The sequence below is a fragment of the Podarcis tiliguerta genome (genome assembly GCF_965153285.1).
Source record: "Podarcis tiliguerta genome assembly, chromosome: 6".
Classification (NCBI taxonomy): domain Eukaryota; kingdom Metazoa; phylum Chordata; class Lepidosauria; order Squamata; family Lacertidae; genus Podarcis; species Podarcis tiliguerta.
The window spans coordinates 34276172-34302459 of NC_139539.1; the positions used below are offsets into that span (position 1 = coordinate 34276172).

The 26288-nt window shown below is 41.7% G+C and overlaps 1 protein-coding gene across 7 annotated transcripts; it reads left to right on the forward strand.

Moving 5' to 3' along the window:
* Positions 1 to 1049: 1049 nt before the first annotated feature.
* Positions 1050 to 25956, forward strand: PHTF1 (putative homeodomain transcription factor 1). Of its 7 annotated transcripts, XR_014512192.1 has the most exons (20): positions 1079 to 1248; positions 2019 to 2094; positions 3626 to 3682; positions 5534 to 5603; positions 7364 to 7522; positions 9346 to 9511; positions 10677 to 10820; positions 11803 to 11941; positions 13013 to 13183; positions 14440 to 14517; positions 16220 to 16438; positions 17366 to 17494; positions 17917 to 18189; positions 19786 to 19917; positions 20477 to 20563; positions 21980 to 22135; positions 23583 to 23678; positions 23938 to 24063; positions 24455 to 24560; positions 25131 to 25956. XR_014512192.1 is itself a non-coding variant. In XM_083444332.1 (19 exons), exons 2-19 carry the CDS (start codon positions 2050 to 2052, stop codon positions 24473 to 24475), a joined length of 2268 nt encoding a protein of 755 aa, XP_083300458.1. In that variant the 5' UTR covers positions 1050 to 1248; positions 2019 to 2049; the 3' UTR covers positions 24476 to 25956. The 7 variants fall into 7 exon arrangements, 6 of the variants coding, with proteins under 6 accessions (XP_083300458.1, XP_083300456.1, XP_083300457.1 ...); XM_083444332.1 differs by having other exon boundaries at positions 1050 to 1248; positions 24455 to 25956; XM_083444333.1 differs by having other exon boundaries at positions 1079 to 1242; positions 24455 to 25956.
* Positions 25957 to 26288: the final 332 nt, after the last annotated feature.

Sequence of the window (26288 nt, forward strand, 5' to 3'; positions counted from 1 at the left end):
AAGCGCAAGAGATTATGCAGTAGTTAAAGAGTCTCTACCCTTTATGCTTCCCGCTTACTATGGGAGAAATCATAACCTGTGCTATTTACACCTGCCAGTGGAGGAATGGAACTGTCCTGCCTCAACACTGCTAAAGAGGTGAACTTCCCAGATTACCTGCGTGCAACCCTTAAGCCAAAAGCAGTGCCAGGAACAGCACTGAGCCTATATGGAACGTATAGAGCTACTGTAGGGATTGGTTTAAAGAAATCTCATGTAGTCTGATCAAACTGCATTGATCAGGCATTTATAATAGCTGTGCTTCCATGATCTTCAGAGTCCTATTTGCCGAAACGGAGATTTGTCAGAGGTGCAGCACTGGGTTAGATACGAAGTAGTCATGTAAATGCTTACAGGAAGGGCTGCTTAGGGCCGTGGAACTAAGAGCCATGCGCCTATGAAGCGGATATTTTCCCCGGCCGCTACATGCAAGCACCGTTTGCTTCTAAGTACAACCTAGCAGTTCGAAAGCATGTCAAAGTGCAAGTAGATAAATGGGTACCGCTCTGGCGGAAAGGTAAACGGCATTTCCGTGCGCTGTTCTGGTTCGCCAGAAGCTGCTTAGTCATGCTGGCCACATGACCAATAAAGCGAAATGAGCGCCGGAACCCCAGAGTTGGTCATGACTGGACCTAATGGTCAGGGGTCCCTTTGCCTTTACCTTTACAGTAAATAAATTTAAAACAAACTCATCAGATTGTCAACAGCTACAACTTTTTTGCAATTACAGCGGTATTTAACAGATCAACTAATTTTTTTTGATGCAGACAACTGATGATGATGAGTAACTTACTACATCTGCATATATAACTAACCTGTGCTGTGCACCAACAAGGAACCTGGCGGAGTCCAGATGTTGACTCCGCTTCCTTTATCTCGCTCCCTACTCCCCCCCCCCCAACTGGCCAGTGCCCCACTGCCCCTCCTTTCCCCGCTGTCACGGGGCCATTCGCCCCTCTTGCATTTAACGCACAACTTTGCGCTTCCCCCCCGCCCGCGTCTGCTGATCCTGGATTCAGCGTTCGGCTGCCGCTGCCTTGCTGTCGACGTCCCTTTTGCCGAGCGGCGAAGAGAAGATCAGCGGGGGCAGCAGCGCTCGGCTGGCGCTGCCTCGCCCTGAGCAAAGATGTCGGCTGCGGCCTTTCCCCCGATCGGGCCGGGAGCCTGGTCTCTCCCCTGGAGCCGCCGCTCCGCGTTTCCATGGTAACGGTGAGAAGCCACTGAGCGGCGGAGGGCAAGCGCTAGGCCTCGGCGGGGGGAGGACCGAGGGATTAGGGGTGGAAAGGGGCGGCTGCGGGGCTCCTGGGGTAGGAGAGAGGCAGGATGAGTATGTTGCGGGGTGGGGTAAAGGGTGAGGCTCGGAGGGGCAGGAAAGGAACGGGGGAGGGGGGATAGGGCTGGGCGTCGACGAGGTGAGGCGAAGGAGGGATGGAGAAGAGGAAAAAGGGAGCTCTGCAGCCGCGTGTGGAGAAAAGGAGGTTTTAAACAGAGGAGTGGTTGGGCTGGCTGAAGATTGCGGCTCCCCGCGTGCAAAGGGGAAGGAAAGGCTGGGAAGGGCTGCGTCGCAACCTGATCGATTCTCAATATTGGCTCGGGAATGCGCATCTCAAAACCCTCCCGAGAAGAGGTTTTTTTTTTTTTGCACCGGAGCATCCCTGTGCTATCACGACGGTGATTCCTAAGCCGAATCCACCCGTAAAAGTTTTTAAGTTTTCCGTTAAAAATACAAGCAGCAGCAACCCGGGAGGATTGTGATTTAAAACGGGTTGGAAAATTAAAACAATCTGTTGTTCTTCTAAAAGCAACACCTGCATATCGTTTATGCAAAGATTAGAGCTACCAGCCCAGCTGGACTGTTCTTGGCTGGCCTTGGACCAAGTTGGCCAAAGGCACCAGCTTCTGATGCCACCCTCAGGTTGTCTCCTGGATGATGCTTAAGATCCTAGGCTTGGATAATGAACTCTCTTTGTTTTATTCAGGTAATTTGATTATTGATTTTGGAGATGCCAGATGGCCTCAAATGGTGAAGATGCCATTGCTTGGTACCAAAAAAAGGTCAGTCTCGAGGCTTATTTTTGTAATTACTTTCGTCCGTTGTACAGATGCATGTGGGTTTCCCCTATTCTGTAGGTTGTAATTAAAACTGTACCTGAAGAGGGGGAAGGGGGAGGGTTTTAAAGAATATTCATGTTTGTTTTGAACATGGTACGGCAGACTACATTTTTTGGTGCTTGCTACAAAGTTATTGTAGATCGTTTCTGTGCTTCAGGCTGCAATCCTATTATACATGCTTACCTAGGCATAGATTGATTTCTTAAGAAGGGTGTGTGAAAATTATTATGGACAAAGTATAATTATGTATGCATTTTCCTTGATTATCTTCTTTGATGTATGATATATTCCCCTTGAGTCATTTTCTTTAACTTATAAAATATTTAAAGGTTTTTGGAGGCTTTCTTCATAAGTTAGTACTATATTGTTTAAGTTTTGGAGATGGCAATACTCTCCTAAATTTCTGGAACCAGGAAAGCATTAGAATTTACCATATTTTTCGCTCTATAATACGCACCCGACCATAACACGCACTTAGTTTTTAGAGGAGGAAAATCCGTAGGCATGCCACCCGTAGGCATTCCCTTCATAACACGCACAGACATTTCCCCTTACTTTCTAGGAGGAAAAAAGTGAGTGTTATGGTGCAAAAAATACGGTAACTAAGCCCCATGCTGGATGCAGCAGGGATTCAGTTGCTGAGAATGGCTGTGTCATTAGGCAAAGGCCATTAGCATATGGGCCATTAGCAGAGGCTCTGCCAGACAGCAAGAGGGCTTCTCCTTCTGCCTCCTTCCACTGAGAGATAGTTAGCAGAGACAAAGGCCAAAAGTGGTATGGTAGAAGGATTATGGTTTTGCCTGATACAAATTTGAGGGAAAAGGTGTCAAATCTGTAAGCAGCAAGCTGGGACAGGGGGAAGGAGGGCCATAGTTTATTTCTGATTGGATCCACAACTGTGGTCATGGGAGAACCAGGACCCTTTTGCTGGAAGCCCCCGTATTGTAGGCTCAGGTTGTATATACAGGTGAAATTCAAAAAATTAGAATATTGTAGAAAAGTTCATTTATTTCAGTAATTCAACTTAAAAGGTGAAACTAATATATGAGATAGACTCATGACATGCAAAGCGAGATATGTCAAGCCTTTATTTGTTATAATTGTGATGATTATGGCGTACAGCTGATGAAAACCCCAAATTAACAAACACTTGTATGTGTAAATAAACTATACACGATGAAGACACCACTGTCTCTACTGTGGAAATATGAACCCTGGGTAAGTGCCTGGGCCCCTGGAATCTCACTTGTGGATATTGGGGTGGCATGGAACAATATTAAAACATGCAGTTTGCCCCCTGCATTCCCTTAATGCTTTTCATGTCCATAGTTTTAAATAGTGGGATCCTGGGTAATAACTTGATAAATTACTTAATGTCTGTATTGTTAATATTTTGGATTTGGAGATGGAAGTAGAATATTGGAAGCAGTTTAGTTCCCTAGACTCCTCTTTGACTAACACAACTCTTTTTCAGATTGGAGCCTATGATCAGCAGATATGGGAAAAATCTATAGAACAAACTGAGATGAAGGTAAAAATCTCTTTTGTGAAATGACAGAACTCAAAAGTACATTGCATCTTGACAAATAGATACACATGTGAAATAAGCATGCCTAAGAGGATTGTGTAGCATGTAATATTTCCTAATTACAGTTGCCCTGATCTGATACAAGAGCTACTTGTGGTTTAGGAAGTTCTGAAGGTGCACACAAGCTTTCTAGATGGAAAGCAATGGCTTTTCAGTTGACTGCAACATTGAAGACAGCTGTGCGGATGCAGCCTCATTGCCATAAGTGATGAAGTCTGTGCCTGCTGGGAATTTGATCCCAAAGGGTCAGTGGAGCTCTAGGTTCAGATTATAGTGTTATGAGAAACTAGAAAGAAGCTGTACTATGCTGAAGAACTGGCAAACTAGGTGTGTTTCAGTCTGACAGAAAGGAATCACAATAAAGGAACTGATCTGGACGAGAACGGTATGAAGATTGTGACCTTTATATTAATATCTGTTTCATGGGAGTTTGCCCATTTTCTCATGGTTTTATCTTGGCCTGGCTTCTTTTGTTTTGAATAACTGTACTCTGTTAAATAACCTGTGACTGAGAGATTTGCATATCATTGATTAGCCAAAGATTGAAATTGCCTTTACTTTAGTCTTTTTGAAATACAACGGAATCATAGAATTGTAGAATTAGAAGGAACCCCAAGGGTCATCTAGTCCAACCACTGGCAAAGCAGAAATCCTGCCCACAGCATAATATTAATACACAACAAAGTACTAGCTGGAACTGTACAATTTCATAGGGTTGCCATACATTTGGAATTTCCTGGACATATCTGGAATAATTTGGTTGTTAGCAGTGTCCGGGTGGAAATTGGGAAATGTCCAGGAAAACCTGGACGTAAGACAACCCATGTCAGCAGTGTAGTTTTCGCAGATTTTCCATAAAAATAGACAAAAAAAGTCAACAACTTCTCTTTCCGGATTTTCACTGTTTGAAATATGGCGACCTTAAGTTTCAGCTATATATGACTGTTGGCCTGAAGAGCCTAACAAAAATGTATATGTGGCATATTTCCCGGGGGGGGGGGGGGATCATAAGAACATAATGAAAACTGTGCAGGATCTGACCAAAGTGCCATCTAGTTCAGCATCCAGTTCTCTGAGGGGCCAACCGGATGCTCATGGAAAGCCTGCAAGCAGGACATGAGTGCATCTATTATATATTTCATATTTTTATTTATATTTCACTGCTGTTGACAGAGAGTTGTCCTTTGCACTCACAAATACAAACTGATTCATTGAAGAACTGTATTATTTGCCTTTAGTTATTTTGCAGATTAAGCATAAATAGGCAACCTGAATTTCTTTAAGTGTTTAATTACTAGGTTTTTATCTACAGTAGTGCTGAAATTTTGCAGAAAAGTTCTGGATGGTTTTGGACATTACATGGAAGGGGATAGTAGGTTGTAAAATATGATAGGCTTGAGGTACTGTAGGAAACAGAAACTAGTGCAAGGCACAAAAAACCTCATTTCATGCCCCATGACTCCCACCCCAATGTTCTCAGGTCTGTGTACCTTTAAACATACATTTCTCTCATATTTTCATATTTTTATATAAAGGGTGATCTTAAAATTTGCTTTTTAAAAATAAATAAAAAGCTAGATAAATAAATAACCTCATCTCAGAAGTCCTGTGACAGTACACAGCCTCTGTGCTGCATATACATGCATAAGTGTAAGGAATTCAAATACCCAGAGGACATGAATGATTATTTATAAGCCAGTATCTTTGCAAATGAGATTAGAACTAGGAGATACAAGTAGACAGCCTATTATATTCACCACAAAATCTACTCATTCTTTATGATTAAATTTATAGGGCTTCAAAAACAAACCCAAAAAGAAAGGCCGCATTCAGCCTGATCTTATAGATGTTGATTTAATCAGAGGTAGGTATTGTGTGAATAACTGCATTTGTGCTCATCATCACCATTTTACATGAGTCTGGGAGGTCAGGTAATTATTTCATCTTTTGGATAGGTATGACATTTAGTACAGTTTTAATTTTATTTATACACAAATTTCTGTCCCACCTTTCGGACTAGTGGCCAAAAAAAGCTGCTTATAATAATTAATAAAATAAAATAAAAATAGTAAGCAAATAATAGCAGGGAAGAAATCATAAAAGCTCAACACAATCAAAAAGTGTGTTGAAATCATGATCTGATGAAAACCGAAAGGAGTGGTGGGACCAGTAGTGTAGGAAGATGCAGGCACAGTAAAAAATTAATTTTGCAGCATCTCTACACTTCTGAAGTCAATAGGACCAGTGATGAATGCAGTGCACAGGCTGGATTAGGTTGGGAGAAAATTGTCCTGTAAGTAAACTGGTCCCAAACTGTTTTCAGATTTATAAGTAATAACCAGTGGTCTGAATTGATTCCACAAGCCAATTGACAGCCAGTATAAATTGCTTTCTAAAGTGTATTACTCCAATCTTGTTCAAGTGACAAATAATGGCTGGGCTGCTCCATTTTGCATCAGCTGAACTTTCCAAACACTTCTCAAGGGCAACCCTATGTAGAGTGCAGTAAACTACCGTAATCTAGAAGTGACAAATGCATGTGTAGCAGTGGCCAGATAGGCTTTCTCCAGGAAATGGCACTCCTAGTGCACCAGCCAAAGCTGTGCAAAAACTCTCCTAGCCCCAGCCGGTATCTTGACAATCCAGCAGCAATGCTGTGTTCAGGAGCGCACTCATAAAGATCTGTTTCTTCAAGGGGTGTGAAGACTTCAACCAGAACAGACTAAACACCTAATCATATCTTTGTTTTCCTACTTACTGATAATAGCTTTGATGAAGCCTCGCTTTGTTAGCTTTCATCTATACTGATGTAATGGAAAGGGAAATGTGGGTGAAATCAGCATGTTGATGGCATGCAATTCCAGTGTGAGCTCCCACTTCATGTAGATCAGCCTTCCACAGCCCGGTGGCCTCTAGATATTTTCAATGCCAATTCCCATCAGCCCAGCCAGCATGACCAATAGTCCGGAATGATAAGTATTGTAGTCCAAAACATATGGAGGGTACTACATTGGAGGAAGTTAATGTAGATGTTGAATAGAGTAAGATGGAACCCTTCAGGGACCCCGTTGGCTAGGCAGGTGAACAACAGCCTGCCAATACTATATCCTGGAACCACCCTTTCAGATAGGATTAGAACTGCAGGAGAGCATTCTAAACTGTGCTAGCAGAAGAGGTTTACACTTTACATCTTGCTGTCTGTAGCAGGGGCAGGGAACTTTTTAAATTTTTATTTAAGAGCTGCATTCCCATTTGGCCAACCCTCCAGGAGTTGCATGCCAATGGTCGACATGGCACATGTTCACTCTCCCAATTGCTGGAGGGTGGGTGATCTTCCTAGAGATTGCAGTGTGGGAGGGAGGGTTAACTGCAGAAATGCTACCCTTTAGCAACAATTATTCAGTTACATGAGCTTGCAGTCTGAAATGATACTTCCCTGGTGCAGGTTTCACATTTTATCTATTTGTAAGAACTAGTCCTGAGTGGCCGTGAAGTTTTGCAAATATTTTCCTACATTCACAATTTTACAGGGAGTCTTGGACTGAGTAAGGGAGGAAAAAAGTCAAATGCATTTCCCCTTAATTCCCAGATAAACTACCTGTGTTTTTCATGTCTGCTTTCTAGGTTCCACATTTGCCAAAGCTAAACCTGAAATCCCTTGGACATCTCTGACAAGAAAAGGGCTTGTGCGGGTTCTTTTCTTCCCCTTTTTTAGCCAGTGGTGGATACAAGTAACCTCCTGGCGTATTTTTACATGGCTGCTAGCGCTCTACCTCCTACAAGGTGAGTAAAGTTTGAGATTATGTTAGAGTAGCTTAAAGAGAAAACCAAGATGACCTATTTTAGGATGGTGTAATCAATCTGATCCACCAAATTTAACAGACCTGCTTCAGGCAAATAGTTGGAGGAAGACTTTTGCAACAAAACATCAAGAAGTCAGGAATCAGTCCTAAGTCATTCTTCACTTTTGCAGCTTGGTGGTACATTTGCTCCTTAACATTTTGGAAAAGAAGTGATTTTGAGAGAGAATCTGTCCCTGTAGCTCATCTTCACAGACTTGACCTGGTAGAAATAACAGTCTAGGATTCTTGTCTGCTCACTCTTGAGCTTGCTTTGCAACACTCTCCTCATTTCTTTCTCCCCTTCGTATCATTTCCCTTCTATTTACATTTTCTGTTTCCTTTCACTTTCCTCTTTGCCATCACTGACCTTCTTTAAATGGACTTTGATCCAATGAGGAAGAAACATCAAAGCTGGTCATGGGGTAACCTTATGATCGCAGAACACAAGCTTTGTTGTGTGGACTGCAACAGCACTTGATAAACACATTGTTACCTGATTTTCATCATTTATCCAGTTCTTTTCAAAGTGAGAGAAAAGTCATGCAAATAATTTTTGCTGCAAATTATCCATCTTAATAATACACCAGCCATGGTGGGAATTATGAATTAGAAGGAATCTTTATTTAGTTGGGAGTCTTTTTCCTAAATATTGTCTTTGTACCAGACTCAACTCCATTCAGGGATTCCACTGATAGAGTATAATGCTTCAGAGTGCTTATCCCAGCTAGATTAAAGGTTTAAGTAAACACTTTTGTGGAGAGCATGTTGTCAGGTATTTGCTTTTCCATTAAACAATTCCAAAGCTGTGTGCTGTTTGTTTGAGACTTAATTGAGAATATAAGCTTGTTACATTATGTGTCATGTGAATGCGTATATGTTAGAACTGGCTATGATTACATTTTAATTGCTACACAATTTGTACAGCCTGTGGTAAGATATTAATAGATGTTTTGTGGTATAGCTAAGATTATAGGATTATAGGATATGATTTCACATGTAAAGTTCCTATATGGACATTGCAAATGATTCAAGAACAATTAGGATTATATCAGGTAATTACTCCCATTTTGTTAGGAAATGATCTTACAGATTTACAAGATCTGCTATCATACCCTACATTTCAGAAACAACTAGAAGTTAAGAAGTTGGGAGAACAGGCCACATTAGAGGTATAATATAGAAACCACATTATGACCAGCTAACCAGGTGAGGGTAGCCAATGGGTCTCAAACCTTCGGTGAGTTAGGGACTTCCCCTGTATGCAAGTATCTATGCTGCCCATTCCCACTTGAAAAGTAGTCACTGCCTTGCCTTGCAGAAGCATTCATGTTTAGTTGACTAGGGAGAAGCTAGTAAAGGAAGTTTTCCCCCTTCCTTTTGAAGGATGAAACCATCCCTTTAGCAGCAGCGTGTTATCTGTTGTGTGCTCTGCCAAAATGAGCAAGTTCAGGTGTGAGAGTTTCCTAGAGAGAGCTCTTCCATGTGCTTGGACCAAGCAGGATTGGCCCCCTTTTGCATCAACTGCGGTGGGGAGAGAGATCCTGCTAAATGCTGGCTTTGGATGTGTGAGAGAGCTCCCTGTAGATAGTCACTAGTCTTCTAAATCTTCAACCCAGTTAGATGGTTGGTATATAAATTATTATTATTAGTAGTAGTAGTCACTTGATTATGGCCCCCAGCATTAACAAAGAGGTGTTTTTATGTTGTATTACTAAAACAAAGGTTTGCCTGGCAGACAACTTACTTACATTTTTTTTCCTTCAGTCATAGCAATTGTGTTGTACTACATGATGCCAGTTGTGAGTGCAAGTGAAATTATTGGACCATTGTGCCTTATGCTGCTGATGGGGACTGTACACTGTCAAATAGTATCTACACAGTTATCGAAGCCATCAGGAATTGATGGAAGCGGTGTTGGCCGGAGAAGGAGGTGAGAGAGCAAAGTCAGTAGATTGGAAAGGGTCTCAGTTTTTAAGGTGCTTGCTGGAATTAGAACATATAGTTAGGCACTACAGTGGTACCTTGGTTCACGAATGGCTTAGCTGACAAACAAATTGGCTCCCGAACGCTGCAGACCCAGAAATAAGTGTCCCAGTTTGTGAACGTTTTTTGGAAGCTGAACATCCAACTCGGCTTCCGCAGCTTCTGCTTGAGTGCAGGAAGCTCCTGCAGCAAATTGGAAGCCATGTCTTGGTTTTTGAATGGTTTCGGAAATTGAATGGACTTCTGGAATGGATTAAGTTTGAGAAGCCTGGTACCACTGTACTTAAATGTCACCTTTTTGTGTCCTTGAGTGTATGTGTTATATAAATTCTCCCTTCCATGTTGGCTGGGACTCCTAGCAGATGCCATAGGGTCGGCCTCTACACTTGTTGTGATTTGATTCCACTCTTAGAGGTTCAGGCAGAACATGATGACATGAACTCTAGGGTGGATGTATCTGTCATTTCTTGAATGAAGCAGTGCATTTGTATTTTCAGTTCTTACTGCTATTACAGGCGTTGTTGGGGATTTAGAATTCTCTTTGAACCCACCCTGCTTCCAAGTTCAATAGGACTGGGAATTGTTGGAAGAAATGAGATTGGATCATTTAGGTGAGGAGTGATGTGTACTGCGATAGGGCATATACAGACCAAACAATGTTCATTCTAGCCACAGTGGCATTACCAAGACTTCTTGGATCTGGGAATTCCTAAGAGCACATCTTGCTCCTTTGCAAGTATTTCTTTTTAAGAACACTGGAAGGAAATCTGGTATTTTTATGGTTCCACAGAAATGCCAGATTCAGCAGTACATGGCTAGACCCTTGGTATTGTCTCAGCCATATCGATCTACTGCTGGGAGAAGGCAGAGAGAGAGAGGAAAAGAAGATTTCATATATAATCAGTTCATTATGGTCACAATGGATTATCTCCCCTCATTCTCCCATGTGTTTATCTGACTCTACCCATGCACACACAGCCACACTAACTAAGTTCACACTGGTAATGTTTGTCTTCCACCTATGTAATATGTGTCAAGGATTCTGCAAGGAGTGAGAGTTTGGCCATCTTACAAAACTCTGATCTGTTGCTAAAACATTTTTTCTAATGTAGGAAAATGCGAAAATTTGCAGGAGGCGATGGCAGCATTCCATACTCTTCCTTAGACAAACTCAGCAGATCTGAGGAGCCGTCAGAGTTTTCATCCAGAATCAGCAGCTTCTTTGACTCAGTATTGCGGAGAAGGAGCAGGGAGGGGTACGGTTGGTAGTGTTGGCTTGTTCCGGAGGTAGCAATTATATATATTTTTATCTAATATTTTTCTATCTGCTGACCTTGCCTCTGTTACATCATATTCTAATTTTATGGAATGTTGTCTTTTGTAGGCGATTTAGTTGTTTTTATTTAAATGATGTAAGTTGGCCTTACCTAGGCATGACAAGCATGACACTCAAGAGAGTGCAAATGGTTCTCCCCTACCCAGTGCTATTTTTCTAGAAAAACACCTCCCTTGTTCTCTTCTAATGGCAATGGCGCACCCCTAAGAGGTGCTGGAACTGTGTTCTGGTGAGTTCCGGCTGAAAAAAAGCCCCACCCCTGCCTTCATACTTTGCAACCACCCTGTCAGATAGATTAGGCTGTGGCAGTCCCAAGGCCCTTCATGGCCGAGCAAGGATTGAAACCTTAATCCTCCCCAGTGATTGTCTAATACTCTAACTACTGTGCTACACTATGATTTGCCTCTGAAATGGAGAGAGTTGCATTTTCGATGTCCTCTTTGAGATAAAAGATGAAGCGTTATTGAGAGGAATTAATTCTCTCCCAACTAGTTTTCACTCAGACAGAGGAATTGTTCTGTTCATCTTTTTTTAAGAGTCCTCTTTTCAGTAGATTTTAAAATAGCAATGGGAAATTTCCCTTGTACATAATTGTGTCTGGCCTGCTGCCCATGCCTTCTCCAGGGGTTTGAAACTTTGGAACACTTTCTCTTAGTTCCAAGAAAGAAAGAAAGAAAGAAAGAAAGAAAGAAAGAAAGAAAGAAAGAAAGAAGCCAGTGGATGTGTGTGTTTATTCTTTTGATAGAAAAAGAAATGGATAATTCTGTAATCCCTCTGCCATTTCTTGATTTTATTATTATTTCTATTATTTCACGTACGGATCACTTCCTATGAAGCATCTCAACTTCACTATAAAAATGTGTAGAAAGAAGACATGCTATCTATAGCATTTCCTTCCTTAGGATTAAAAGGGGAAGACGGGTAGCGGATAAAGGGACTGAAACGGAACATAGCAGTGGCGTGAAACGCCGGATTTCCAGATCTGAGCATAGCTTGCAGCGGTCCAAGGAGGCGGTCTTACCTAGTGCAGAAAAAGCCCTGGTAAGATATGATATGAGTTTGATGCTTTAGTTTTCCAGATGCAAATGTCAAATGGGTTTTGTAGGAACAATTATATATATATATGTATGTATATATGTATGTATGTGTATATATATATATATATATATATATATATAACCTCTCCTTTTTTTAATTGCTTTATTGATTGTAAAACAAACAAACAAACAAAAAGAAACAGTCAACAAAAAACCCAAAGGTTAATACGAATTACAAAAAATAAGTTAATTTTGTACAACACAACTTCTGTTATGACTTCCATTACATCATTATCTCTTTTAATCCTACCTTTCCTCCAAGGATCAGAGGGTGGCACATGTGGTCACAAACTTTATTCTCAAACTTTATTCTCAGGACACACCTGTAATGAGTGATGAAAGATGAAAGTCAGTTAATGATCCAATGTCACCCAGTGTGTTTCATGTCCAAGCTGAGATTTAAAGTCCCTTGATGGTAGGGATACCTGCACTGCATCCAAACTCCTTCAGCATGGTAGATTATTTTGCCATGCTACCATGTAGGAAAATAGCAGTGCAGGTTCTTGTGACATCAACTTAGCCCTCTGTCTCACAGCCTGGAGCAAATGGCAGTGCTTTTAGGAGAGTAATAACCATGCTGATAACCATATGTCGCTGAAACTAAAGTTATTGTTGCAATTCCTTTCAGTTGTTTGCTTGTAGTGTTTAGTTGGTACTACAGTGGTACCTCTGGTTACATACTTAATTTGTTCCAGAGGTCCGTTCTTAACCTGAAACTGTTCTTAACCTGAAGCACCACTTTAGCTAATGGGGCCTCCTGCTGCTGCCGCGCCGCCAGGGCACGATTTCTGTTCTCATCCTGAAGCAAAGTTCTTAACTTAAGGTACTATTTCTGGGTTAGCGGAGTCTATAACCTGAAGAGTATGTAACCTGAAGTGTATGTAACTCGAGGTACCACTGTATTACCAAGCAGTTTTCTACTTACTGGTAACTATTACACAGATTATGCTACATGAACACGACGAGTTCGATCTGCATGTTGACTAGCTTTCATTCTAACTTGTACTCTTTTCAGGTTAATGCCAGGCGCTCTGGGGTTTCTGATGAGCTGTCAAGTGAGGAGGATACAGATGCTATGAGTCAGAACATTTTGTTGCGCAGAAGTGTAGAAGGTGCCCCTAGTGAAAATCAGAGCAGGAAACCTTCTGTTACTACTTCTGCTTCTCCAAACCAATCAGTATCACAGGTAAGTTACAGTTTCTGTAACAGTGATTGCTGTCTTAGAGAAGTAATTACTCCACTTCCACAGACCCGGGTTGGGTGTCATCTTTGATCAGAAGCAGCAAGAAAATAAGCTGTTAAATTTTATTTAAAGCCCTGGATTAAATGCTGCCACGTTGTTAAATGTATTTCAACTCCTCAGTACTTGGGGATGCCTGGAAATGAAATGAATAATGCTTATTTGGAATTGAGGTAAAATGTAAGCCGCTTTTTCTAGTATATTTAATGTATTAATACTGTTTGTGTTTTAGATGGACATAACAAAATATAAAATAGAATCACAGGACTGACACTGACATCTAGGATGACGACTTTCTGTTTTGGTACCCAAGGCCTTTTCTGACTCACCATCCCTGTAGACTCAGTAGTTTTGCTTGTTCTAGAGTAAACCCAGAACGAAACATCAGTTTAATGGTACTTAAAAAAAATAAAGCGTAAGGATTTTAGACATGAAGATAAAAATAAATCTATTAAAAAGTACTTCTTAGATAACAGTATTTTCAGATGTTAAGGATAGGAGTAAGTAGTTCAAGATTAGAGGCTTCACATTTCTAGCTATCTAAGGTTAATTTTAAAGCAAAACTGGTTTGCTGTTGATGAAAGGAAATAACTGCTCAGAAAAGTTATATAAGACGGTCCCTCTTATATAACATCAAGGTTCCTGTGGTGGCAGCAGAAAAACAGGAGGAGATGGTCTCCTAAGTGGCAGCTAGAGTTTGCAGTTGTCATAGGCTAAAGGGAAAATTTGGCTATTTAGATGACTTCATACACCTGCATTTTTAAAATTAAAAATCCCAGAAATTGGAGCCTTATGCACAAGGAAGTAATGCAAAAGTACCACTTGATAAATTCTCTTTTGCCTCTATATAAATTCTGTTAGCTACTCTTGCCTTTTCATTGTACACTTCAGAAGTATGGATGGCAAGATGTACGTATCTATGGTGGCTCCCCATGGGTTTTAGAACCCTGATTTTCCAGCATTCTACAACTCGCATAAAGACCCCACTTCACTTTCTGCAAGCTGGAAGGCAAGAAGAAATGGCAAAGTAAGGTGGTGAAGGAGCAAGATTAGGACTAAGCCCCCACCTCTGGTTATGTTTATGTAGGGGTGTGTGCAAGCACACAGACACTTTGGACAAGAGAAATGGGAAGATAAGAAATAGTACGTTCATTCCCACATGTAAAAGTTCTGCACTTACTGTCTTTTGTGGTCTGAGGCAGATCAAGGAGGTCGTGAAATCTATGCAAGACTCTGACAGCATAGAGGAATCGGAACTGGACACAACAGTTCTTCATGAGGTACCAGTTTACCCAAAATTTTAGATTATTAACAGTATGTCACATAAGTTGAAGAGCCTGGATGCAGATAATCACCCTTTTTGAATTTGGGGTTATCTTTAGTCCTATGTGAGGAAGTAGTTGCTGATGTTTTTTTCTTAAATGACATGACCCTTTCAGTGCAACTTTAATTGGGTAGGTGATGATGGAAAATGAAATGAATGACACCTGTTTCCAGTTGAAACATACTACTTTATCTCAATGTCTGCTCCTTGCATTGTCTGAAAAGGCACATTGAGCAGTTCATAGTCAGCAGAATGGGAATAAATATGTGCTCCTTACTTGAGTATTGCATTTTTTTTGCTAAATATCTCTAGGTATACCTATAGCTGACTCAAATATAACATTGGGTATGCTTTGCTATACCCAATGTGAGACTCAGAATGCATTCTTGTTGTAAGCGTAAAATGTTCTTCTTTGATGTACCACTTCTATTTAAAAGTGAAGAAAGATCCAGCCAGTTTATTTTTTAGTAATACAAGATTCTAAGGTGTATAGCCCACTTAGTTTTGGGGGTGAAAAGGGAGATCATGACATTTTATATAGCATCAGAGTGGAGAAATGGGAGAATTTTGTTGAACTTTGAATGGCTTTTTTCATTGACTCTTCAACAGTGGGGATCTCTTGTTTTCACCGCTTAAAAATTGGTTTCTACTGAGAAACTCCATTTTGTTAAAGCTCTCCACTGACAATAAAAATTCACCCCAAAATATCACACAGTGCTCTGTGACTGGTGTTCTTTGGACACTGATCTCTTGTGTTAAAGCAATATGTTGCTCTTTCTTTCCTTTCTAAAATCAAATTTATTTCTGTATGAAATAAAATTTAAATCTCTACCAATCTGGAGAAAATCTTCTTACCTGCCTTCCAGCTCTGGCAAGTCATAAAAATGTTGACTTCACTGGTGCACTGGAGCTCCAATGAATCTATTAAAGCAGAAAACTAGCACATAAACTGGTTTATCTAACACTATTTTTTCTGCTTCAAAATTAAATTCTGGGCAGGTGAAGTATCCCTATTCTTAGCTTGTCTCTAGGGTCCAGCATTACATATTGCAATGCTTCTGGATGTGTATAGGACACATTTGTCTATTACGTTTGTACTTTGTGGTAGTGCCCATGTCTCTCTCCCACCGGCTTTCATTTTATCCTCACCAAAACCTTGTCAGCAACCAGTTTGGGAAAACGTGTGTTTACCAGGATACTTAAAGAAGAGGAGGAGAGTGTTTTCAGTCACAAGTACACCACTTGAGAAGCTAGTGATTGTAGCAGTTGCCTGGTATGCATTTCTGCAATCTGTGATTGAAATGCATGCCCTTTCTTACCACTGAGAATACTTATGCTTGCTATCAGCACCCTATTCAGTGTAAGTACATGAGTTCAGCATGATTCTCTGGTCCCTGGAGGGCACGGTTATATGATTCCCTTTGCAGGGGGACTTTGTAGAAAATGCTAAGCTAGCGGACCCAGTGGAAACATATGGCAGACAATTCTAAACAGAGGAGGAATCTGTACATTTTTCTTGCTAGGAATAGGATTGGGCTTGTTTGCCGTGTTGCAGCTTAAATCAGTAAAGCATTGTACAGGGGCAATTTGGGCCTCATTGAAGTGGCCATTTAGTGACTAGTCTCAGCTGAATCAGTTGGCATGACGTTCCCTTGCAGGAGTCCAGGTCCTATCATAGTAGTGGATCTCGGAGTGGCAGTGCATCCCACAGAGACTCATCCAGCACCCGCCATGACTCTGAGACAGAAGATGTGCTGTGGGATGACTTGCTTCACGGGCCTGAGTACCGCTCCTCCTACACCAGTGACAGCGAGGGAGCCAAAGGAAAAGAAGCAAAGGGAAGCAAACGTGATCTGAAGGAGGATGTTTTCCAGCAGGTCTGTAACATGTGAAGTGTTTCCCCCATGACTGTAAATTAAGTGAATGAAAAGCTAGAGTCAAACTGCCAAAATCTCCCCCTCAAGCAACAGGGCATGAAACTCTTTTGTCAAGAGTTTATGTGCACAAAAGTCACTTCTCTTTGTCATTTATCTGGGAGTGTAGTTGGGTTTGTGGTTCAGTTCTGGAGTATTAGCTTAGGCACATTCTGCTAGATGGCCTCAACGATACAAGGGAGATTTCCATAAATGGTGTGGGAGACTTGAATCTTGGTGCATGGCAGTGATCTTTCAAGTGCCAAAGTCTCAGCAATGGCTGTGGGGCATTGGAGAGTTATATTCCCTAAGCCTCCTACTAAATAAATTCATCAAAGTGAAAGGAGTTTTGTTTGTCAAATTGGGGAAAATTTCTGATATGTACCTGTGGTATTAGCACAGTTTACATCTGAAATAAATTCACTCTCTGGGAAAGCATAAGTATAAAATATTGTGTCCTTCAAGTGCTCAGAAAATGTGGTACTATTGGTGGAAGCCATGCTGATTCAAAGCAGCAAGTGATAAAACAATTGTGTCTTTATTGCGCAAAAAAGATTTTGAGGAGGCTCAGCTTATAGGGCCTCATAGATCTGGTGAAAGCTTCTTGTTCTCAGAATTTCTTAGCCCTTCAACCTGCATAATGTTAAAGCCATCTGTATGTTATTATAGGTAATGATGGCATCCAAAGTGTGCAGTAAGGATAGAGCCTGGGGCCTTGAAGGGTGTTCATGCATATTCAAATAAGATCCATCTCTTGAGCAGTGAAGTTTGACGTCTTAGTGGCAAAGTGTTTGCTAATGTGTCACTAAAGCTACTGTTTTGAAGCTATTTTTCCCCATGTTAGAGACAGATTTTCCAGAATGTGGCTCCAAGATGCGTTTTCTTCCTCAGAACCACTTGTTCTGGCTACAGAACACAAACCCAGCCTCTACCAAAGTGAGTGCCCTCATCTGGGAGGGGAATGAGTGCAAGAAGGTTGACATGTCTGTGCTGGAGATCAGTGGGATCATCATGAGCAAGGCAAGTGTCATTGTGTATTTTGGGAGGGAAAACGTGACATTTATTTTCTGTGCATTTTGGGTCAGGTTTAAGATGCTATCATTGCTTTATACAAACTATTAAAATTGCTCCAAGTTGTCCCCCACCTTAGCAACTTCTGCTGATACATGACAGGTGGACTGTGATATGGACACCCAAAGCTGGGGGAGAATGCAGCAGCCATTTAATTGTAAGGAGAAATATGGTCAACAAAAGCTTACCATAATATATGTGTTCATTTTCAAGGTGCCACAAGACACTGCCCCCCCAAAACAGATTAATGCTGCTACCATTCTGGAAATTGCTATGGGGAGAATTTTTTTTTTGGGGGGGGGGGTTAACTGTTACAATGAAACATTTCTTGCAGGCTGTGAAATTTTGCTCTTGCTTTCCCTAACCAATAGGTCAATGCCTATCAGCAAGGAGCTGGTTACCAGTGGCTGGGAAATACTGTTACCATTGGCTTAGCTTTCCTTCCATTTCTCTATCGACTCTTCCATTCCAAGACCCTGGAACAGTTATGGTCCCTTTCTCTAAAAGAACTTTTATATATCTTTTGCGGGGCTCCCACCATCCCTCCGGTCGTTGCCCTTTCGGCAATCATCTTCCTTGAGCGCCTGTGCCTCACCTGGATGTTTTTCTTCATGATGTGTGTTGCCGAGAGAACATATAAACAGGTTGGTCTGAACAATCAAGCTTTGGGGCAACTAGTAGGGCAGAAATGTCATGGCAGTGAAATGGTTGCCACTGAAAGCACCAGCCTAATAATAATAATAATAATAATAATAATAATAATAATAATAATAATTTATTTATACCCCGCCCATCTGGCTGGGTTTTCCCAGCCACTCGGGACTGCTTCCAACAAAATATTAAAATACAATAGTCTGTTAAACATTAAAAGTTTCCCTAAACAGGGCTGCCTTCAGATGTCTTCTAAAAGTCGAGTAGTTGTTTTTCTCTTTGACATCTAGTGGGAGGACATTCCACAGGGCGGGTGCCTCTACTGAGAAGGTGCTTTGCCTGGTTCCCTGTAACTTGGCTTCTCACAGCGAGGGAACTGCCAGAAGGCCCTTGGTGCTGGACCTCAGTGTCTGGGTAGAATGATGGGGGTGGAGACGCTCCTTCAGGTATACTAGACTGAGGCTGTTTAGGGCTTTAGCACCAACACTTTGAATTGTGCTCAGAAACGTACTGGGAACCAATGTAGTTCTTTCAAGACCGGTGTTGTGTGGTCCCTGCGGCCGCTCTCAGTCACCAGTCTAGCTGCCGCATTCTGCACTAGTTGTAGTTTCCAAGTCACCTTCAAAGGTAGTCCCACATAGAGCACATTGCAGTAGTCCAAGCAAGAGATAACTAGAGCATGCACCACTCTGGCAAGACAGTTCACGGGCTGATAGGGTCTCAGCCTGTGTACCAGATGGAGCTGGTAAACAGCTGCCCTGGACACAGAATTGACCTGCGCCTCCATGGACAGCTGTGAGTCCAAAATGACTCCCAGGCTGCGCACCAGGTCCTTCAGGGGCAGTTACCCCATCCAGGACCAGGGAGTCCTCCACACCTGCCCACCCTGTCCCCTCCACACCTGTCCCCCCAAAACAGTACCTCAATCTGTTAGCCACCATCCATCCTCCAGCCGCCTCCAGACACTCACACAGGACCTTCACTGCCTTCACTGGTTCTGATTTGAAAGAGAGGTAGAGCTGGATATCATCTGCATACTGATGAACACCCAGCCCAAACCCCCTGATGATCTCTCCCAGCGGCTGCATGTAGATGTTGAAAAGCATGGGGGAGAGGACAGAACCCTGAGGCACCCCACAAGTGAGAGCCCAGGGGTCTGAACACTCATCCCCCCCCCACTTTCTGAACATGGCCCAGGAGGAAGGAGCGGAACCACTGTATAACAGTGCCCCCAGCTCCCAACCCCTCTAGGCTGTCCAGAATGATGTTATGGTTGATGGTCTCCTTCACTTCCTTTCTCCCAGATAGCCTCTAGTATCACAAAATGAGTGTGATGTTACTGGGTTGCATCTTTCCCCTCTGCATGCAAGTGGCAGCTTGTGGAAAGAGTCTAAATGGATTATGTTTTCCTCCTCATTTGACACCTTGCAGTAATGTGTTTCCTAACCTGGAGAAATGTTATTGAAGGGTTCCTTAGCATATTGTTTATTAACCTGACTGCAGTAATGGTAAGAGGAGGAACTGGTTGTGAGTCCCAAGTGACAGCAAAGTGCAGTTTGTTATGACAGAAACTTACTTTTCTTTTACAGCGGTTTTTGTTTGCAAAACTTTTTAGCCATATCACTTCTGCTCGGAAAGCCAGGAAGTATGAAATCCCTCACTTTAGACTCAAGAAAGTTGAAAACATTAAGATCTGGCTATCACTCCGGTCCTACCTAAAGGTACGTCTAAAACCATTGGCATCTCAGCCTAAACAGAAGATTCCAATTGCTACTGTATGTTTTCAAAGGAGTGAGACTAGCCCTGCCTCCTTTGTACAAAAACCATGAAAGAGCCTGCTGCCTAGGACTGTGTGGCTGTTTTCAAGTGAGTGCTTGTTCCACCAAGCACTGAGTGAGATCAGCCCCATTTCCCTTGTGGCAAAATCTAAGAAAGGACCTGCCACAAGGGATGTTGCACTTGGTGAAGAAGTCTCTTCCCGGACAGAAGGCATCAGCTGGCAATGGGCTGGTGCTTAGCAGCAATTTTTGATAGCTTTGAATTATGAGTCAGTTTTGAACTGCATTGTTTGTTGAGTTGTTTATTGCTTTATATGCTATTGTGTTTTTATGATTATGTTGATAGAAAGTGTACAATTTTCTCAACAATGTTGAGCTCAAAGCAGCTCACAATAACAATAGCACTAAAATTAGCAAATGCTGAATCAAATAGAACTGTTTCTGTTGCTCTCTTTCTTGCACACTTTCCTGCTTTTATAATTCAATTTTTTTGTTGTGGCAGAGGCGAGGCCCACAGCGATCTGTCGATGTGGTTGTATCTTCCATCTTCTTATTGGCTCTTTCCATTGCTTTCATATGCTGTGCACAGGTAAGATCTCAATAATTATTTGAAGATACAATGCTGATAATCAAATTTATATATCAATACAGTACTAATACAAGCATCTGAATTTGGGTGTACAATACAACGTGAGGAGAGTTCCACCTCAAAGGGAAGAGTTTGAAAATTGTCCATTTAAAGAACTTGAACTAAAAAGCTGGACCTGAATTTGCTTGTTTCTTCCTCCTTTTCAAACATTTTTCCAAACAAAACTTTAAAAAATTGTAATCCAGTGGGCAGGAGTCCCCCCCCCCCAGTGATATGTAAGCTGTTCCAGAGGAATTCTTTGACTGAATAACAGGATAAAAACAATTCTCTCTTTTTTTAAAAAAAGTAGGTTTATAGCTAAAATTCCTTTTTGATTTGGTACATTTCCTCTCCACAGAGGAGAGACCTTTATAGAGCAGGCATGGGGAATCTCTGGCCTCTGTGCCTAACTAGGCCCAACACACATCTTGTTAGCCCAAGAGGCAATTTCCCCCAGACCACGGCCACTTGTTCCACCCTGAAAGTTTATGTGATGTCAGGTGAGTGACAGGTGGAGACACAGTTGCCCGTGAACAAGTAGGAGCCTTGCCACCCGACCCTGCCCCACTCACCATTCCCCCCTCCCCCCTCTTTTCTTCCTAACCAGCGTGGTGTAGTGGTTAAGAGCGGTAGTCTCGTAATCTGGGGAACCGGGTTCGCGTCTCAGCTCCTCCACATGCAGCTGCTGGGTGACCTTGGGCCAGTCACACTTCTCTGATGTCTCTCAGCCCCACTCACCTCACAGAGTGTTTGTTGTGGGGGAGGAAGGGAAAGGAGAATGTTAGCCGCTTTGAGACTCCTTAAAGGGAGTGAAAGGCGGGATATCAAATCCAAACTCCTCTTCTTCTTCTTCTAACCTAACACTGTATGTAACACTAATGTCTCACAACAAATAAAACTGATCTGTAGAAAATGCATCTTGAAAAAAAGAGACAATGCACGTTTTTTCGTAAACTAAGAAATCTTTAATAAAAAAATATATTTTAAAAAACACAAGTGAGAGCCTTAAAGTGGCAATGCACTCCCAGTGGTGACACCAAGCCTTTCTTACCAATGTACTACCAGTCAGCTGGGATTGCTAATGCTAATAACTTCGCCATGGCGGAACACCATAGTACAGCTCATCCTAGCAGAAAACAGAGGTTGAAGTCAGTGCCTATCAGCTCCCTGGGAACTCTGTAGTCAGTTGATCCTTCCAGGGGCTTGCAAAGAGCAGACCAGGGCTCTTTGGGAGCTCCTTTCACCTTGCAAAGTGCCCTGTTTGGTGCTTTGAAGAGCCCATAATCAGCTGATTGGTGCTTCAACTATGCAGGGCTATAGTAGCTGTTACAGCTAGTAAAGGGCAGTTTGCTGATTCTGTTGTATTTCTTTCCACAGGTTTTAAAAGGTCACAAGACATTCTTGAATGCTGCTTACAACTGGGAATTCCTAATCTGGGAAACAGCCCTGCTTCTCTTCTTGTTGCGTTTGGCATCCCTGGGCTCTGAGACCAACAAGAAATATAGTAATATTTCAATTCTACTCACTGAGCAGGTATTTTGCCTAACACGTACCCTTCTCGTAATAATAGGCTATCAAATACATAAACTAAAATTGATAACCTGGGGTCTGTTCACTAGAAATTATTTGCCAATTTCAGTTTGCCATTCATGCCTGTAAATTGTTAGAATTCCTGCTCCATGATTGCAGTCATGGGATTTTTGTCTATCACATGACAGTGTATGTTTTGATTCCACAGAGTGGGAAGTGACGAAGACAGGATGTTTGTGTTGCTGTGTTCCGTGAAGTGGGACTATTGTCCTTTGTTCTTTTTCTCTTTGCTGTCTGATGCTAGAGAGAGGGGGAGCCATGTTGCAATGCTCCATGTGTGTTTATATGTAAATAAAGTAGATTAGCCAAAATGTTGAGTTGCTGAGGTCTGTCACGCAAGTTGTGCAAACTCTGCAGATCCCTAAGTGTGCCGGTGTCGGTTGGCATCGGTCGCTGTGATGTTCGGGCTGAAGCAAGCTTTTGAAGCTCCCAAACGATCGACCACTTGGGCATGTTTCTCTGCCAGGGTCCTACTCGAGTGTAGGCTGAACTCCTGACATAAATATTCATATATCTAGATCTTTGCACAGTTCACAAGTAGTCTGTTACTTACCAACTTAAATCTATATAAAATGACTTTATTAGTTTTGAAGAACAAGCTGGTTTTCAAGCCAGGCACTTGAAGATATTGGGGTCATTTGGTTAATGGCTACAAAGTGCCACACTTGCACATTTAAAATGTAACAAAATTTCAGTGTTTAATTTTCATCTTTCAGACCCAGTGCATGGTCTGAAGGCTCATGAGGCTACTGCCTTGCTGAAGCTAAGCAGGTCTGGGTCTTGTCAGTGCCAGGATGGGTGAGCCCTTGGGTACCAGATGTATGCTGCCTTTAGTTCTATAACAAAAGGCAGGGTATAAATGATGAGATATCCAATTCCTTGTATTCCTGCCCCCTTTCCCAGCTACAAATTACTTTTCCTGCTACATGGACTCTTAAAACATACCCTTCATGAAGCACCTGTCTATGCAGCCACGATTTGTTTAGACACCTGTCTTCTAAGTCTATCATCTCCCTTTCTCTGAGGTACCCATGTTTCTGGGTGAGAGACTAGCTTGTCTCTCATTTTGGTGCTAGGGTGTATTGTAATTTGCTGACCCTCCTTTGGTGTGCAGGCAAATGGTTGATTTTTTTTTGGGGGGGGGTAACTTCAAGCATTTTGTGGACTGCATCTAGGTGTGTGTATTTTAAAGCTCCTTGTTGGGGCCTGTGTTTCTGCTGCTTTGCTTAGGGCAAGTATTAAGTTACTTCAGTTAATAGTGCCTAAGGCTAAGGATGGGTGAAGGAATGTTGCTTATGTTGAGCATGCCTCCTATCCCACCTATAGGTGAAGGACAGACTTGGATCAATAAAAGATGTGAACATTTGGGTTTTTTAAAAATCTGTTACAGATAAACTTATATCTTAAGATGGAGAAGAAGCCAAACAAGAAAGAACAGCTCACACTGGTGAACAACGTCTTAAAACTTTCTACCAAACTCCTGAAGGTGAGCAGTTCAGAACTATGTAACTCTTTGCCTATTTAATGCTTGATAAAATGATGTTTGACCATTTGAAGGGTATTTTTGTGGTGCCCATTTGGGAAGGGGCAGAGCACATACTTTGCATGAACGTCTCAGGTTCAATGCTTGAAGGGTCAGTGTGGACAGTACTGACCTAGATGGTCCACTGGTCTGACTCAGCGTAAAGCAACTGCCTATGTTCCTGAGCAAGACTAGCCCGTTAACTTTTCTTTTCTGATGGCAGGAGTTAGATACTCCATTTAGACTGTATGGCCTGACAATGAATCCCTTAATCTACAACATTACTCGTGTGGTGATCCTGTCTGCAGTCTCTGGTGTTATAAGTGATCTACTGGGATTCAACATTAGAGTAAGTATTGATGTGTCTGCATGCAGAGTGGCTAGTTCAGTTTGGTGTTTTTCTGTACTCAAGTTCATACACTGAAGTCCGCCTTCCCTTCCTATGGGCTTGGTGATGCTGCAACAGATACTGTTACCAATGAAACCAGCAATTGGGCCTTACGATTCTGGACCTTCAGTTTGAAAACAAACCAAACCAAATCAGAGAAGGCTGCTCAGTTAAATCATTGGTTTCTGCTTCTTCATGTGTGTAGCCTGCAAATGAACAATGATCTGACAGTTGCTTGTATATGCTTTAAAAGGCTTAGTTTTGAACTATGAAACTACTGTTTTTTAGATTGATTTTTTAAAAATCAATTGTTAAGCTACTCTCCTGATATAATGCCTACTTAATTTTTTAGTTGTGGAAAATCAAACCGTGAGTTGAAGAAGAAAGAAGCTTGGGCCCTTGTCCAGTGCCACAAGAGTTATCAGCAGTCCTGCATGGGCTTGGAATGGCATTTGAAGGTGCTTCTCTCATTTTAGTAGTCTTCACATCTTATGCTTTTCATACATTCTGTCAAGACCAGAATAAATTAATTTTATTCTCAGTGAGGCCATGGCTTGAAGAAATGGTTAAATAAACCTTAGTAAACGGGCTTCTTAGAATAAAGTTATCTGACAAACCTGCAGCTCCCATGGAGTGCAGTAGTATGAAATCATACAACAGATATTTGTTGCATAAACAAAACCACTGCAACAAGCCAGTCATTTTCCGACCTGAAAAGGCTTGCTGTTAAGTCACCTGTAAGGGGAACAGAACTTAATGCATACTATGAACATGTTAAGGGACATGTTTTTAAAACGAGGTGGCTGAGCATGGTGCTATGTTCTAAGTTCAGAGAGGTGCTTGATTTTGGCAGAATCACCTCCTTTTGGTAGCTTGCTCTTGACCTACTTTAAAGTGCCTCCAATAAAATTTTCTTGAATGGCACTAGACTCAGCAGCAGAAGCTGCTGGAGGCCTTGCCTACTGATGTTGATTTATAAGAGAAGGAAATTATATACTCAACTTGTGGTGATGGATTTTTATCTCCAGGCATGCAGCGGTTGCTTAGGAACACACAAACAGCTCCAGAAGGTGGCTTACAGTAGGCCTGCCACACACACCAGGAGAGATGATAGTTTTTATATGATTAGCATTCTTCAAATAACTCATTATGTGAACTCAGACTGATCTGAACAAGCAAAGCAATCTCTCCATGAGAGAATACAGCAATGTTTATATGCTTCCAGAGAGAGCAGATATTCTACAGTATTTAAGAGGCAATTAGAACCCAATTTCTGCTGGGATAGATTACAACACCCATTGCTGGCATTTAGCTGCACGGAAAGTGGGTTGGACCTGAAAATTTTCCCACTGCAGGGGGCTATTGATTAAAGAACTTTACACACAATCCTTCCCAAGTAGGGTAAGTATTAGGGCTGTGGACTGCTTCACACAAGAAAATTTTCTATAGCTGTACTGATTTTCACATATGGTATACATATGGTTTACCATACATAAATATTTAGAACCTACATGGCAGCTTCTGAATGTACATGCAGCAAACCCATATTTCTATGTTTTTCTATTTGTGATACTATAATTTTATTCCTGAATCCACATACAAATATGTGAAGTAACTCTAAAAGGGCTTACCAAATTATCACTGAGTGGTTGGTTGCTGTCACTAGTATATATGGAATAGTTGAATATTTTTAAAATCAGCACTGCCTGTAGCATCTTAAGCAAGATATACTTTGTATATGATACTGTTTATACAAACAGCTTTGTACGAACTGTTTATTGTCATACAATATTCTTCAAGTCCAACTAAATGTTAGTAATCTGGATGAATAAAACAAGTAATGTAAACACTGAAGTTTTGCTATGTTCTTTTCTGATGACAACCACTGTGTTTACAGGTAAAAGGGCCATTTGTGAGAGATGTGTTGGCTGCAGGTGGAAGGTGAATTTTACATTGTGCTACAGCTGTGAGAAAAGTAAAATTAAATCTTTGAGATGTTTCTACACAAGCAGAAGCATGAACAATGCTATTGAGCCTATGTATTTTAGAATTTTTGAACTTGTACCTTCCTGCTGGTTCATGCTCTTTTACATCCAATCTAGAGTTATAATGTAGCAGGTGGGTAACACAGTCTGACTCTGCCCAATAGTTTTTTGTGGCCCTGCAATCCCTCCCAACCATTTCTC